The sequence below is a fragment of the Schistocerca cancellata genome, chromosome 9 (genome assembly GCF_023864275.1).
Source record: "Schistocerca cancellata isolate TAMUIC-IGC-003103 chromosome 9, iqSchCanc2.1, whole genome shotgun sequence".
NCBI classification, from domain to species: Eukaryota; Metazoa; Arthropoda; class Insecta; order Orthoptera; family Acrididae; genus Schistocerca; species Schistocerca cancellata.
The window spans coordinates 335,325,589-335,342,122 of NC_064634.1; the positions used below are offsets into that span (position 1 = coordinate 335,325,589).

Consider the following 16,534-nt stretch of genomic DNA (forward strand, 5'->3'; position numbering starts at 1 on the left):
GGCTCTGTCATCTTTCTTGACTACCTTCCAGAGGCCGTGCTTGTAACAATTGTTTCAAGAGTGTGTGGAACAGGGACCCAACCAGTCATAGAATTTGCATTTTCCCTTCAAACTCTTGTAAATCACCAACAGTTGGGCAAAGCCTAGTTGCATTCGTTTAATTCTTCTGTCCTCGAAGTCTAAGCATAAAGTTGAAAATTTCATACTTTTTTGTTGACTTTTCTTATGGCAAATAGGCATTGGAATGTATAAGGATAGTAACAAAATGCCAATTAAACCATTAATTAGAGCAAGTCATATTCAGGACATTTCATGAAACTTGTGCGTGTTTGTGTGATCAGGTTTAATTAACAAAGAAATGCGAAAAAATACAGCTTATTCAAACAACAGGCCTAATAGATTACTACAGGTGGTGTAGCTAAAATAAGAGCCAACCATTGACTGGACAAGCTTCACTGTGCAAATTATCATCAAGAGCATTATACAGTGTTGGGTTTGGTAGTCGTGTATGTACTCACTGTTCATAAATAACTAATTCATACATCTGTGGGTGACCTGACTGTAACACACGATGTTTTCACAGGAAGAGCTACTCCATATGGTGGTCTGACTCACTGCAACAGATAGTTGAGCACTCCATTGTGTGACAACAGGCACCAATGCTGCCAAAGTAAGAACTTTCTAGATATGACAATTTTTAAGAAATTATATCTAAAAACAAAGATGATGTAACTTACCAAACGAAAGCGTTGGTATGTTGATAGAGACACAAACACACACACAAAATTCAAGCTTTCGCAACCCACAGTTGCTTCACCAGGAAAGAGGGAAAGACGAAAGGATGTGGGTTTTAAGGGAGAGGGTAAGGAGTCATTCCAATCCTGGGAGCGGAAAGACTTACCTTAGGCTGAAAAAAGGACAGGTATATACTCGCGCGCACACACACGCACATATCCATCCGCACATATACAAACACAAGCTGGCGGCAACTGGTAGTGTTTGTAATTCGCGGGTGTATCAAAGTTATAGTTCAGTAGTAAAAAACAACAAATATGTGCCTTGTAGTGATATTACTGTGAAGCTAAACGAACGAATAATCAGTCTGCAGAAAACTGTGGAAGTCCTACATAAAGAAATAGTATACCTGAAGAAACAAAATCAGCAGCTACGACTCACTCAGAGAGCATGTGGAACTTCAGAAGCAGTAAATAACAAATCGCAGATATCGAAGGTAACATGTACTGTAAAGGAACCTCCGCTTTGCGAAACGGTTCGCCATAATAACAGCGTAGCAGCATTAAATAAACCACCAAGAAGAGTAAGGTTCGCCGACGTAAACAAATATTCGCAGCTCTGCCCGGTAGAAGACAGTGCAAAAACCTGTAGGATGAACGTAAGTAAGCTTTGTCAATGAAGTAATGAACAAGAAACATTCGCAGCAAAACGGCATTATACCAAAAACAGCAAAAGTAGCCGCAGTGTGAATGTTAGCAAGTTTCATGAACAAAGTAGCGATCAGGAAACATATGCAGTGAAACATAATAGTGCTAATAAATATCAAAAAGAAATTCAGACAGGAGTGAAACAGTGTGATGGTCAAAGTTTAGTACGTAAAACCTGTAAAATTACCTTATTGAGTGATAGCCAAGGTCGTAATGTTTCAAGTTACCTTAATGAAAACGTAAATCTCGAGTGTCTGGGGTATGTGTATCCTTCAGCAGAAGCCAAGGATGTTTTGCAAAACACTAACAAAAAGGCTTCTGAAGCTGATGTCATCGTAATTATGACTGGAACAAATGACATAGCGAAAAACAACAGCGCAAACTTAATAAAAGGTTTAAGAAGCACATTACCAAGTATCACATCAAAAAAAGTGTTTGTTGTCGATGTTCCATTTAGATATGATCTTACAAAACGATCCTGCATAAATTGCGAGGTATTGGACGTAAACAAATGGCTATATCACTTGTGTTCGAAATTCAAAAATACCACAATCATTAAAGCTAGCGAGTTTGACAGGGAGTGCTATACACGACAAGGATTCCACCTCAACAACCAAGGAAGAAGACTAATCTCGAAACTGATTACCAAAACTGTGAGTAAAGAAATGGCCACCTTAACAGTAATACCGCTGGACCAGGGAAACCTGTAAAACCTGCTGGTCTGTCTGGCAAAATATTAACAGATATGCTCCAGCAGGATCAAAATAACCTTCAAACCATTCACTCTGAGTCCAGGAAACTGGATGCATCCAAACGTTGTCAAAATGGGGCCTGGCTACCAGCAGTAGACTTACAAACAACTCAAGATATCAGCTGTATAGAAGTGCCCTTAAGAAGACAATCTGAACCCTCATCTTTACTGCCTAGGGTTAGCAAAAATAGTCTTCTGTTCTTACATATTAATATACAGTCTTTAAGAAAGAAGTTGGAAGAATTGCAGTACTGGTTAGAAACTTCCAACTGTGGTATACTTAGTGTAAATGAGCACTGGCTATATTCATCAGAAATTGATCTCAATATTCCGTTTGGTTACTCCTTAGCTAGTAGTTACTGCAGATCAACAATTGGACATGGGGGTGTTGCAATATATATTAAGAATAGTCTAAATCTACAATACTTTACTATTGATGTCACAGACCTGTGTATAGACACCATCTTTGAGGCTGCAGTTGTACATATACCTAAACATAATATTATTGTTGCATCTGTATATCGCACACCATCTTCTAGTGAATATGAATTTATGGTAAATTTTAAAAAAAACTGTTAGTCTTACTAACTAAGCCTAAATATAAATACCAAAGAATCTTAATTTTTGGTGATATTAATATGGATATCAGGGTACAGAGTCATATCATATTGGAATTCTTGGATAGCCTAAGAGCTTTTGATTGCTATTGTCTAAATGATAAGCCTACAAGATATAATGCATGCTTAGACAACATAATAAGTAATATCCATGAAAATAATGTTGAAATTGGAGTAGTGAAGTTAGGCCTAGCTGACCATGATGGCCTATGGATTACAGTTCCAGTCAGCATTCCAGATGAACAACACAAAACTGTTAGACCTATGAATGAATGCAACATAAGAGAGTTTAGAACCAGATTAAGGTCAGTTAACTGGAATGACATCTTATACAAAGATATGTGTGTGAATAACACAAGCAAATTATTTATAGAGGAAATTGCAAGAATGCTTGATGAGTGTTGTCCCAGATTAGTAAAAAGACAGAATAATAACCGAGCTCATAAACCACAGAGACTAAATAATTGGTTTACGCCATACCTCAACAGCATCAGGATTATGCTTCTTATGTTTAAGGACAGATCTCATAACAGCAACGAGTACAAAGAGATGTACATTAGAATAAGAAAAATATATAGATCTGAAATAAGTTTGGCAAAACGTAGGGCGAATGATAACTATATTCTTAAATCCAGAAACAGCTGTAAAGCTGCCTGGGAAGTAATTAAAAGTGAAATAAATAGACCAACAACTCAACTAGATATACCCATAGCCCCAGATATCTTAAACTCACACTTTGTTAACTTCAGTTTACAACAAGATTTGTCTCCCCTCAATGCCATGCTTGATGCTAAAACTCTTTTAGGTTCAAATAAGTATGTAGTCCATAAATTCTGCTGGGCAACAGTAACTGAAAATGATGTTAGCAAAGCAATAGGCAAACTAAGTAGTTCCAGAGCAGAGGACTTCTATGGTCTGTCAAACTTTGTCATAAAGAAGATATCAAGTGATCTTCTGCCCCCCTCTAACCACTCTCATTAATCATATATTACAGCAAGGGATTTTCCCCGACTGTTTGAAAATAGCAGTAACTATTCCCATATTTAAGAAAGGAGATAAATCAAATCCAAGTAACTATCGCCCTATCTCGTTAATCCCAATAATATCTAAAATAATCGAAGACTGTGTTCACCAACAAATGAATCACTATTTTGAGAGGAATAATTTGTTAAGTAACTCACAGTATGGATTCAGGTCTAAACTATCCACAGTTAAAGCAGTTGAAAATATTGTTAGTGATATATATGATGGCTTTGAAAATAAATTAATCTCATGTGCTACTCTCCTAGACCTGAGTAAAGCATTTGACACTGTATCTCATAGTACTTTGATCATGAAATTAAGACACTACGGCATGGAAGAAGACACCCTGAAATTATTAGAATCCTACTTAAGCAACAGAGTACAATTTGTTAGTGTAAATGGGCAGCTGTCAAACCCACAAACAATAAAAAGAGGTGTGCCACAGGGCTCCATACTTGGGCTCTTCCTGTTTGTAGCGTATGTTAATGATATGCCACAGTATTTACCCTGTAAAACAGTCCTCTATGCAGACGATACAACTTTTATCAATTCAGGACAGACTCTTGAATCTGTACGAGAAAAAAATAATATAATATTTGAAAAATCAGTTCATTGGTTTAGTGCAAACTCCCTATTCATAAATGAAACAAAAACTGAGGAAATATTCTTGAATTTGAAGGTATCAAACAAAGAAAATAAGTCCGTTAAACTGCTAGGAATGATGATTGACCAGAAACTTAGCTGGGATAAACATATCACATACGTCTGTTCTAAACTTGCACGTGCTATGTTCCTACTTTATAAGCTTAGGAGTAATGTCAGCCAAAACTTACTGCTGCATTCATATTTTGCTTATATCCACCATCTTTCATATGGTATTCTGCTTTGGGGAAATTCTCCCAGTTCAATATCAATTTTCAGATGGCAAAAAAAAGCTCTTCGATGTGTAGTGGGTTTATCTCCCAGGGATACATGCAGGGAACATTTCAAAAAACTTAACATCATGACAGTTCCTTGTTTGTACATCTATTATTGCTTACTACACGTAAAAGAAAACATAGCTCAATATCCCCTTAGGTCATCTGTCCACACCCACAATACAAGACGAAACCACACAATTGATCTGCCATACTCTAGACTGTCTAAGGTACATAATAGTTATAAATATGTAGGCCTCGGACTGTTTAATATGCTCCCTAAAATTGTACAAACAGTATCTAAAAGTAAATTTAAGACAACATTGGGTCAATGGCTCAAAGGTAAAGCATTTTACTCAGTTGATGAATTTAAAGATTGTAATATGGAAGATTTGCTGTTTTAACATAGAGAAAGGTACCTCTGCCTGTAGTAGGACCTAAATTTGTATCAATAGCTTAGGATAATGACATAGTGTTATCAACATGTATAGGATAATGACATAGTGTCATCAACATGAATACTCCCTGCTTAATATAAATCTGTCTAATGCTTTCCTTTTCATTATAAAATTAATAATATATAAAATTCCAAATGTGTGCTATTGTACTACACTAAATTTCACATGATTTATATATACATTGTTATGAGAATATAACCATATCTATACTGTAATTGAACTTATTGACGAAGCCCATTGTATAAGAAAATACTGAACGGCTAATAAAGATTCTTATTCTTATTCTTATTCAAGCAGACAATTTATATATGTAAAAAACAGTAAAAAAGGAAACATCTGATGTAGCTGGAAATGTAACATATCTCTCATGAGTTTTTGAAACTGGTTGCAATAAGTCCAAAAATAGCCAGTTTTGAGGAGAGATAAGAACTTTAAAAACAAAAGATTAAAATTACTTGTTTCACCTCTTGTCTCTAAAATGTGGACTGTATCTAAAAGTACAGAGATCATGTACCTTCTTTTGCTCACTTGTAGCACCACAGTAGATATGTACATTAAGAAAGACAATATGCCTCACTACCACTTCAAATGGTGCTGAGGGATGTTGGGTAACATTCATATCTACATCTGTACTGTGCGAACCATCATGAGATGCATGGCAGGGCTGTCTGGGACTCTTGCCCACAGTATTGTTAAGCAAATCTGGGATGTTGTTGACATGCAAGTTGTGGGACTTTTTGTATAGTTGCAGACTGGCATGGCTCTTTTTAGCTTCCAGTTCTTTATGAGATTTGCCGTCATCAACAGGATGGAGAAGGACATCACGTACTACAAGGAGAGTTACTGATTCAGTTACTTTCAATAAAACCATGAAAGTATTAAACTCAGAACTCCATAACATTTGTGAATGGTTACCCTTTTGACACTCTGTTGTGATTGGTATAATTTGAGTGCACAGAACATGCATCATTGAGATTCCTGGTGTTTCAGAGAGATGTAGAATAAATTTGAAATATTATGAATTTTTTCATTGTGCGGGTATGCAGATGTTATACCAAAAGCAAGTACATAATCTACATCTAAATGTTTACTCTACAAACCATCGTACTCTGTATAGACCTGTACCCTATTCACAACTATCTTGTATCAGTTTGACCTAGGTGTGTGCGAATTAGGTTTTTGTGGCCTTTGGGTGTGGTTTTGATCTTTAGTGAGACCAGTTTGCTTAAAAACCCCTTTTTCCCATGTATAAAGTGCTCTGCAGATCCCATTAATCTCGAGAACTTTGTGGTGACTAAAACAGCCAACATTTCCTCCATAGAGTTTTTTCTTTTAATTTCAAATAAACCTGCTAGAGGAACATCCGCAACTGAACTTTATACCAGAGGTTGAAAATACTGCTACAGTTGTAAGGTTCTTTTATTTAGAACACGACCGGTTTTGTGCTCTTATACACCCATCTTCAAATATTATTCTGAAAATAATTAATTGTGAAAATAATTTATTATGCTGGGATGGTGTAGTGTCTTAGTAGCAGCAAATTGCAGTGTTTCTTGATATCTTGGATCTTGTCTTCTGATTGTGAAAAATGCACCCATCATCTTGTCTGAAAGCAGTATAAATATTTTATACACACACTGCTCTGCAGTTTGCATGAATCTCAGGAACTTCATAGAGGCTCAAAGTTGATGTCAGCTGCAGAGGATTTATTTAAAATCCAATCAGAAGACAAGTTCCAAGATATCAAGGAAAAACTGCACTATATGAGTAAGGAGAGGCATGTGAGATCCAATACATCTGGCATAATCTATTTCAAGAATTTCTAAATAAATTTAACACAACTGATCCCAACCTTTAGTCATGGTGAAGTTGTTGTTGTTGTTGTTGTTGTTGTTGTTGTGGTTTTCAGTCCTGAGACTGGTTTGATGCAGCTCTCCATGCTGCTCTATCCTGTGCAAGCTTCTTCATCTCCCAGTACCTACTGCAGCCTACATCCTTCTGAATCTGCTTAGTGTATTCATCTCTTGGTCTCCCTCTACGATTTTTACCCTCCACGCTGCCCTCCAATACTAAATTGGTGATCCCTTGATGCCTCAGAAAATGTCCTACCAACCGATCCCTTCTTCTAGTCAAGTTGTGCCACAAGCTCCTCTTCTCCAGACTATTTATCGTCCATGTTTCACTTCCATACATGGTTACACTCCATACAAAGACTTTCAGAAACGACTTCCTGACACTTAAATCTATGGTGAAGTTAGTAGCAACATTATTACATGCAACTTGTGAGTCAGTCTGAACTGCTATTGATGGATTTGTAACAGCTTTTATTGTAGGTACTATTGTATCTGAATCTTCTATCTTACGCAGTAACATGTCCAATGATGGTCTTCCCAAAACTTTTAGTAAATAGTGCAATCATTACTTTAAATCTTCTGAAAATATATTTGTTTTTTTGTTAATAGCAGAATTTTCTCCTTTATTGTACAATTTTTTTAAAATAAGATTTTTCTTCATTGTTGCAGCGTGTGTGAATTGTGTCCGGTGGAGTTTCTCGGGAAAATTTTTGGCATCTGGTGGTGATGACAAGCTTATAATGATATGGAAAATTAGCAAATACACAGGTACGGAATATTTCCTCTGTCTGTTTTAGTAAGGTGTCCTTCATTTTTTTCTGTTTTTTGTTTTTACCTTTCTTCTTATTTGTCTACTAATTTACTGTCAGTAGGCTGATAGGTTTTGTGTTTTACTAGTTTCCTTTGAAATGCTTCTTTTTTAAAAAATGCATTGAAACAATTGTTTGAATATAGATTGATAGGTCTGGTAGTAGTATATATATCATGTTGATAAGTGTGATTCTTGTATTCAGGATGTAAATACATCGTTACCTAAATGATTACTGTCACAAATCTCATAAATTATTAAAATTGAGTGTTGTATAGTTAGAAAAATTTTATTTAAAAATGTGAACTGTACCTCCAGATACAAACTGTGCTGAAAACTGGAGAGCTGTCACTACCGGTAGTTAAGAGGTTCAGATAGCCATTCCCCAAAATAGTTGGATATTGGAAGATTCCAGCTAGTTGATTTCTTGAGATGTATCCTCTGCAAAGTCTTTCCAGGTACCAGTGAATTTTCGTTTTGGGCTATTATGCAAAATGTGGCTCAGTGATGTTCCAGTGACATTGATCATTCCTTCCTTATGAAGTGTTGCTTTAGTCACAGCATGGCCAGTTCTTATATGATTGAGGTAGCTCTATATTTTTCTTTGTATGGTGGCTCCCAAGAATTGGCTGGTCAGATCTATTTTATACCTGTATTCTGATGACCCTGGAAGAACATCTGTTGATTTCTCCATTCTGGATCATAGCTGTCTGACATGAGTATGTCATTGTTTACCCAGATTGGTTCCCTAGATTTCAGTTGTGAGTATGATAAATTGTTCAGTGTTTCATGAATTGTTAAGTCTCTGGACCTTTTGAGTTCTGTCTGTCCATGTGTTATGCTTGTCATTGGAGATTTGAGGGGCAATAGTAGCAAGTACTGACAGTCATAGTATTGGTGTGGATTTAAGAGTTCCTATCATAATTCTCATTCTGTTCTTTAGATGAATATCTATTTTATTGACATGGCTACGTCCACCTCAAACACAAGAAAGCTTTCAATGACAGGGTACACCAGTGGCTGTGCTGTAGTTCTCAAGATGTTTACATTTGATCCCAATTAATAACAGCCAGTTTCCTTGGTATATTATTTCTGTACTTTAGCTTTTGTTTTCTTAATTTTAAGTGTTTCCTAAGTATTGGGGATTACTGAGAGTGATGTTGACTTTTCTTTTCTTCCTGTGTATCACTGACAGTAAGATAGAGAGGGAAAACAGCTACAAACTATTATTGTGCCTTGGTAATGGAGTTTCTTGTTGATGCAGAACTGATCCAGAGTAATGTGCATCATATTTGTAAAAAATTTCGAACTTCTAGCAATTACCCCCATTGTCATCAGTAGGAAGAGAAACAGATGGTCAAAAATCCTGATGGAAGCTATTTTTTTCTAAAGGAGAAACCCAGTATTGATAAAATTATCATGAAATCCCAGGAATCCACAGATGTGAATGCCGTACCAATGTCCCTGAAACCAAAGGTTGTTCCGGGTATACCATTTGACCCACAATGTCGTGATTCACATCAGAAATATAATTATGGAGCATTCTTTTCTGTAATCTTGAAGTGTTATAAATAAGGCAGGTAAAGTTCTGCAGAATGTAAATAATTTAGGAGTAAAGGAGAAAACTCACCAAATAGTAAAAGCATTGAGTCGTTTACAGACGCACAAAGAAAAATGAAGAATTTAGTAGCTTTTCGACAAATTGTTTTACAAGGTAGAGAGCGCGCGCGCGCACACACACACACACACACACACACACACACACACACACACACACACAATTGCTGATCTACTTTTGTGCATTGTTGGGTCCTAACCCCCCCCCACCACCACCACCACCACCACCACCCACCCACACACACACACACACACACACACACACGCACACACACACACACACACACACGTGCGCACAAAATTGCTGATCTACTTTTGTGCATTGTTGGGTCTTAAACCCCCCCCCCCCCCCACACACACACACACACACACACACACACACGCACACGCGCGCACAAAATTGCTGATCTACTTTTGTGCATTTTGGGTCCTTACCCCATCTCTGTTTAAAGTTGTTGACATGCATTCTGATTTTTAGAATGCCCATCTTAATTGAGTTATTGTAATTTGGAGTGTGGGCCGGAATTGTTATTGGTTCATGCAATATGTTGTGCGTATCAATAGGACAGTGTTTGGCCACAGCTAATTTTTGCAGATTTCAGTATTTGAATTACCATTGGTTTTTACTATGGCTCTGGAACACTGGCTAAATAGATTATCTATTGTAGATAGTACCATAGAATATAATGAATGGTTGAAGTGATGGCTATTTCATAGTTACGAGGGTTGCCCAGAAAGTAATGCACCACTTTTTTTTTTCTCAGCTGAAAACAATGCTTAGGGTGGGAAACATTATGTATGTATTATATGAAATCTCCTGAGTGGGTGCGCCAAGCTTCTGTCACTTTTGACAGATAGCATAGCTGCAGGACAGTTTCAAAATGGCATCTGTAGGTGATGTACCGTACATTACAAGCAATGTGGTGTCCGTGAATTTCTCACTGCAGATAAACAAACTATGGGGAATATTCACAAGCACATGTGCAAAGTGTATGGAGCATCTGCTGTCAACAGAAGTGCAGTTAGTCACTGGGCAAGGTGGGTGAGGTCATCAGAGGGCAGTTCAGTGGAGCTCCAGTGGTTGGGGTTAGGCCATCCATGGCTGTCACAACTGACAGCCCTGACCTAGCTCCCCTCAGACTTCCACTTGTTTGGGCTGTTAAAGGATGCCAATTGTGGAAGACATTTTGAGGACGATGGGGAGGTGATTCACACAGTGAAGCATTGGCTCTACCACCAGGAAGGATTGATACTGACAGGGTATATATGCCCTTGTTTCTCACTGGAGGAAGACCATAGAACAGTATGGAAATTACACTGAAAAATAGGCTGTATAGATAGAACACCATTCTTCTGTGTGTAATTCTCATTATGTTCCATAAAAAATTGTCGAAGAAAACAAATGCAGTGTATTACTTTCTGGGGAACCCTTGTATTTGGATCACAGTTTTAATCCCTCATCTTCAAAATATTCTGCTTGGAATACTGCTCACTATGATTAAACAATGGACAGTCAAAGTTGATGCTACATTCTAACTGGTTGGTAATTAATATTCACTAGTAATAACTTCTGAGACTAGGCATCTTTGGTTGTGTGACGTTCTAGTTGTTTACAGTGTGTTGTGTGTGCGTGTATTGTGTTTTTCTGAATAAACCATATTATGGTTCTTGGTAGGTGTAGCTGCATTTATGGAGGTGTTAAATTTCTGTGCACAGTGCTATCTCGTTACATTTATACCGTGAAAATGACAGCGTGTTCGCCTGTCGAAATATTGCCGGTTGTTGGAGATGTCACACAGCTACATTCCTGTAATTTGTTTGAACATTTTATGTGCCATGAGAAACTCAAATTTCATACAAAGGAATGAACTGCAACAAAGATTAGTTTATGTAGTACCTTGTTATACTTATAGGCGTAGTTTGGCCTCTCAGTGAACCACCTATTTACTGTGGATGATGACTTGCCACTGTGGTTGCAGTAGTGGCAGTGGGCCAATTGCACTGGTATATTTTCATGTTTATACTGACTGCCCATATGTCAACCTACAACTCTCCATGGAAACACCATTGATTGAGAGACTGAGAAAACTTGTTTGTAGAAGTTCCAGCTGATGCCACAGATTCCAGCGATTTGTGTGTGTGTGTGTGTGTGTGTGTGTGTGTGTGGGGGGGGGGGGGGGGGGGGACCTGTTTGCCAATTACCATCTCATGGGAACAGCATCCAAACTTCCCTTCCAGTTGCAAGGGTGACACAGCTTGTCAAGAGTGGACAATGGTGTAACACCTTATTGCTACACCTTTTAATGGCTACATTGTGGAGGAGCAGCCCTTACTGAATGCTGTATCAACACAGTGGGAATAATGGTACCATATCTGCTCCTGCACTGTAACAGCAAATAACATAGAGAGGGATTTTGCCAGTAGCTACTGTGTAAACTACCATTTGAAAGATGACCACTACCTTCGAGAGCTTGATGATGTGCCTGATGATTATGGTGGTGGTGGTGGTGGTGATGATTTTGATGATTTTCATCAAATGACAGTGTAACATTGACTAGTACTTGTTGTGACCTTATATCTGCTCCCTTTGTTGAATTGTCAGTGCGTCTGACTGTCGTGCAGCAGACTGGTTCTATTTCCAGCCAGCTCAGAGATTTACCCTGTTCGAGGACTGGATGTTGTGTTGTCCTCATCATTTCATCATCATTGACATGCACGTTGCCCACAGTGGCATCAACTGAAAAGACTTGCAACTCGCCGGCTGGATTTCTCCATGTGGGGACTCTCGGCCATCAATGTGCCATACAGTCGTTTCATTTCATATGTTCCCTTATTTTAAAAAATGGGCAATTACAGAAGGCCAACAGCAAAATGATGCTGACTTGATGTAAGTTATTCAGCTCATCATTTTCAGTAGAAATCTTAATTGCCAAAAATACACATATGTTCCAGTTTCACTACAAACTCTTGTATTCCAGCACCATAGAAGTGCACTGCTTGTTCTGCCAGTTAACTTTTTTGCTTCCTCTTCACTTATAACATTGTGTGCCAGAGTTTTTCTATGCTCTCATTCCTTCAGCTTTGGAAAGGAATGGCATTGGTACATCAAAATAGTGATGTAGGCCAAAGCAATGAATTAAAATTATTACAAGCACCATTATTCAAACCCGTGTCTCCTGCTTATTAATCTCAATGCTGGTATAGATTTTGATTCATTGCTTCAGCCTACATCATTATTATTGATAAGGGTGAGACTCAATATGTCTCAGGAACATCAACTGCATATGATTAATGGTACATCAAAACTTTACTTCCCAAATGCAGCAGTCATTTCTTTGTATCATGTGCAGTGTGAATGGGTGTTGTCTTTTCAATGTTAGCGTTGTAGCCTGGCGGTTTGACATTCCATAGTAAACATCAGTATTGGTAGTGTGTTCTCAAGACAAAAATGCTAAAACTATGCTAGTAGTGACCCTTCATTGTACCAAAATATCATTGCCTGTATACTTTGGTATTATGTTGGAAATCTAGAGATTTTCTATGATGATGAATGTGTCATGACGAACACAAGTTTGATCACTTGTTTTTGCCAGTCATAGTAGGCACAGTTTCCAGCAGCCTCATCTGTCTGTGACCACTTTATTAAGATTAGTTCTTGATATGCCTAGATATTTTTCATGAACTTAATTGATGAGTTATGCTTGGATCTTTCCTTGGGTGGTTATATGATTTCATTAGTCACTACAGTTTTCGTATGCTTCACCTGTTGGGAAATTTTCAACATAAAAAGAAATCATATGCTGATACATTTTAAAAGCCTTTTTGTCATTTTTGTATGCAGTCTGATGATTGCATTTGGTGAGACTTTTAATTGATGCCATGCTTTAGAAGTTACTTTTCATGCACATCAGTGCTAAAATTGGTGTCTGATAATTTAGGGCTTCTTGTGTGAATATTAGAAGAAAATACAATATTGACAACTCCAAAAAATTACTTTTCTTTCATTTTTTACTGCTCTGTTGCATGAATTTTTTTAGGAAACTGATTTCAATAAAAGACCATCTGGTGGTAGGGTCAGACACAAAATACTATATAACAGATCAAACATAGAAATTTTGATTTATTCTATGTTCTAGGTTTGTTGTCATATGGTAACAAACTGAAAGATTGATTAATTATTAATTGTTCCATTACAGGGAAGTGGAAACATAATGTGTGTTACCATAAAGCATCATTTTATGTTGTTGTTGTTGCTGTTGTTGTTGTTGTCTTCAGTCCTGAGACTGGTTTGAGAGCAGCTCTCCATCCTACTCGATCCTGTGCAAGCTTCTTCATCTCCCAGTACTTACTGCAACCTACATCCTTCTGAATCTGCTTAGTGTATTCATCTCTTGGTCTCCCTCTGTGATTTTTACCCTCCACCCTGCCCTCCAATTCTAAATTGGTGATCCCCTGATGCCTCAGAACATGTCCTACCAACCGATCCCTTCTTCTAGTCAAGTTGTGCCACAAACTCGTCTTATCCCCAATTCTATACAATACCTCCTCATTAGTTATGTGGTCTACCCATCTAACTTTCAGCATTCTTCTGTAGCACCACATTTTGAAAGCTTCTATTCTCGTCTTGTCTAAACTATTTATCGACCATGTTTCACTTCAATACATGGCTACACTCCATACAAATACTTTCAGAAACGACTTCCTGACACTTAAATCTATACTCAATGTTAAGAAATTTCTCTTCTTCAGAAACACTTTCCTTACCATTGCCAGTCTACATTTTATATCCTCTCTACTTCAACCATCATCAGTTATTTTGCTCCCCAAATAGCAAAACTCCTTTACTACTTTTAGTGTCTCATTTCCTAATCTAATTCCCTCAGCATCACCCTATTTAATTTAACTACATTCCATTATCCTCGTTTTGCTTTAGTTGATGTTCATCTTATATCCTCCTTTCAAGAGACTGTCCATTCCGTTCAACTGCTCATCCAGGTTCTTCGCTGTCTCTGACAGAATTACAATGTCATCGGCGAACCTCAAAGTTTTTATTTCTTCTCCGTGGATTTTAACACCTACTCCGAGTTTTTCTTTTGTTTCCTTCACTGCTTGCTCAATATACAGATTGAATGACAGCGGGGAAAGGCTACAACCCTGTCTCACTCCCTTCCAAACCACTGCTTCCCTTTCATGCCCCTCGACTCTTATAACTGCCATCAGGTTTCTGCACAAATTGTTATTAGCCTTTTGCTCCCTGTATTTTACTCCTGCCACCTTTAGAATTTGAAAGAGAGTATTTCATTCAACATTGTCAAAAGCTTTCTCTAAGTCTACAAATGTTAGAAACATAGGTTCGCCTGTCCTTAATCTTTCTTCTACGATAAGTTGTAAGTTCAGTATTGCCTCATGTTTCCAACATTTCTATGGAATCCGAACTGATCTTCCCCGAGGTCGGCTTCTACCAGTTTTTCCATTCGTCTGTAAAGAATTCGCATTAGTATTTTGCATCCGTGACTTATTAAACTGATAGTTCGGTAATTTTCACATCTGTCAACACCTGCTTTCTTTGGGACTGGAATTATTATATTCTTCTTCAAATCTGAGGGTATTTCACCTGCCTCGTACATCTTGCTCACCAGATGGTAGAGTTTTGTCAGGACCGGCTCTCCCAAGGCTGTCAGTAGTTCTAATGCAATGTTGTCTCCTCCCGGGGCCTCGTTTCGACTCAGGTCTTTCAGTGCTTTGTCAAACTCTTCACGCAGTATCGTATCTCCCATTTCATCTTCATCTACATCCTCTTCCACTTCCATAATATTGTCAAGTACATCGCCCTTGTATAGACCCTCTATATACTCCTTCCATCTTTCTGCTTTCCCTTCTTTGGCTTAGAACTGGGTTTCCATCTCAGCTCTTGATATTCATACAAGTGGCTCTCTTTTCTCCAAAGGTCTCTTTAATTTTCCTGTAGGCAGTATCTACCTTACCCCTAGTGAGATAAGCCTCTACATCCTTACATTTGTCCTCTAGCCATGCCTTCTTAGCCATTTTGCACTTCCTGTCGATCTCATTATTGAGAAGTTTGTATTCCTTTTTGTCTACTTCATTTACTGCATTGATATATTTTCTCCTTTCATCAATTAAATTCAATATTTCTTCTGTTACCTAAGAATTTCTACTAGCCCTCGTCTTTTTACGTACTTGATCCTCTGCTGCCTTCCCTCAGAGCTAACCATTCTTCTTCTACTGTATTTCTTTCCCCCATTCCTGTCAATTGTTCCTGTATGCTCTCCCTGAAACTCTGTACAACCTCTGGTTTAGTCAGTTTATCCAGATACCATCTCCTTAAATTCCCACATTTTTGCAGTTTCTTCAGTTCTAATCTACCGCTCATAACCAATAGATTGTGGTCAGAGTCCGCATCTGCCCCTGGAAGTGTCTTACAATTTAAAACCTGGTTCCTAAATCTGTCTTACCATTATATGATCTATCTGATACCTTCTAGTATCTCCAGGATTCTTCCATGTGTACAACCTTCTTTTATGATTCTTGAACAAAGTGTTAGCTATGATTAAGTTGTGCTCTGTGGAAAATTCTACCAGGCGGCTTCCTCTTTCATTTCTTACCCCCAATCCATATTTACCTACTATGTTTCCTTCTCTCCCTTTTCCTACTACCGAATTCCAGTCACCCATGACTATTAAATTTTCGTCTCCCTTCACTACCTGAATAATTTCTTTTATCTCATCATACATTTCATCAATTTCTTCATCATCTGCAGAGCTAGTTGGCATATAAACTTGTACTACTGTAGTAGGTGTGGGCTTCGTGTCTTTCTTGGCCACACTAATGCGATCACTATGCTGTTTGTAGTAGCTTACCTGCACTTCTATTTTTTTATTCATTATTAAACCTACTCCTGCATTACCCCTATTTGATTTTGTATTTATAACCCTGTACTCCTGAGTAGTCCCCGCCCGGAGATCCGAATGGGGGACTATTTTACCTCCGGAATATTTTACCTCCGGAATATTTTACCCAAGAGGATGCC

At 37.9% G+C, this 16,534-nt stretch overlaps 1 protein-coding gene across 3 annotated transcripts in view; it reads left to right on the forward strand.

The window, feature by feature from the left end:
• The window catches only part of LOC126100100 (protein HIRA), a 258,874-nt gene that overhangs the window by 33,969 nt on the left and 208,371 nt on the right, over nucleotides 1-16,534 (forward strand). For 2 of the 3 annotated variants that reach the window (XM_049910615.1, XM_049910614.1), the window contains exon 4: nucleotides 7,731-7,829. In XM_049910615.1, coding sequence (XP_049766572.1) covers nucleotides 7,731-7,829 — 99 coding nt within the window. Of the gene's footprint in view, nucleotides 1-583; nucleotides 671-7,730; nucleotides 7,830-16,534 lie in introns of all 3 variants that reach the window. The other variant, XM_049910616.1, reaches the window with a different exon arrangement.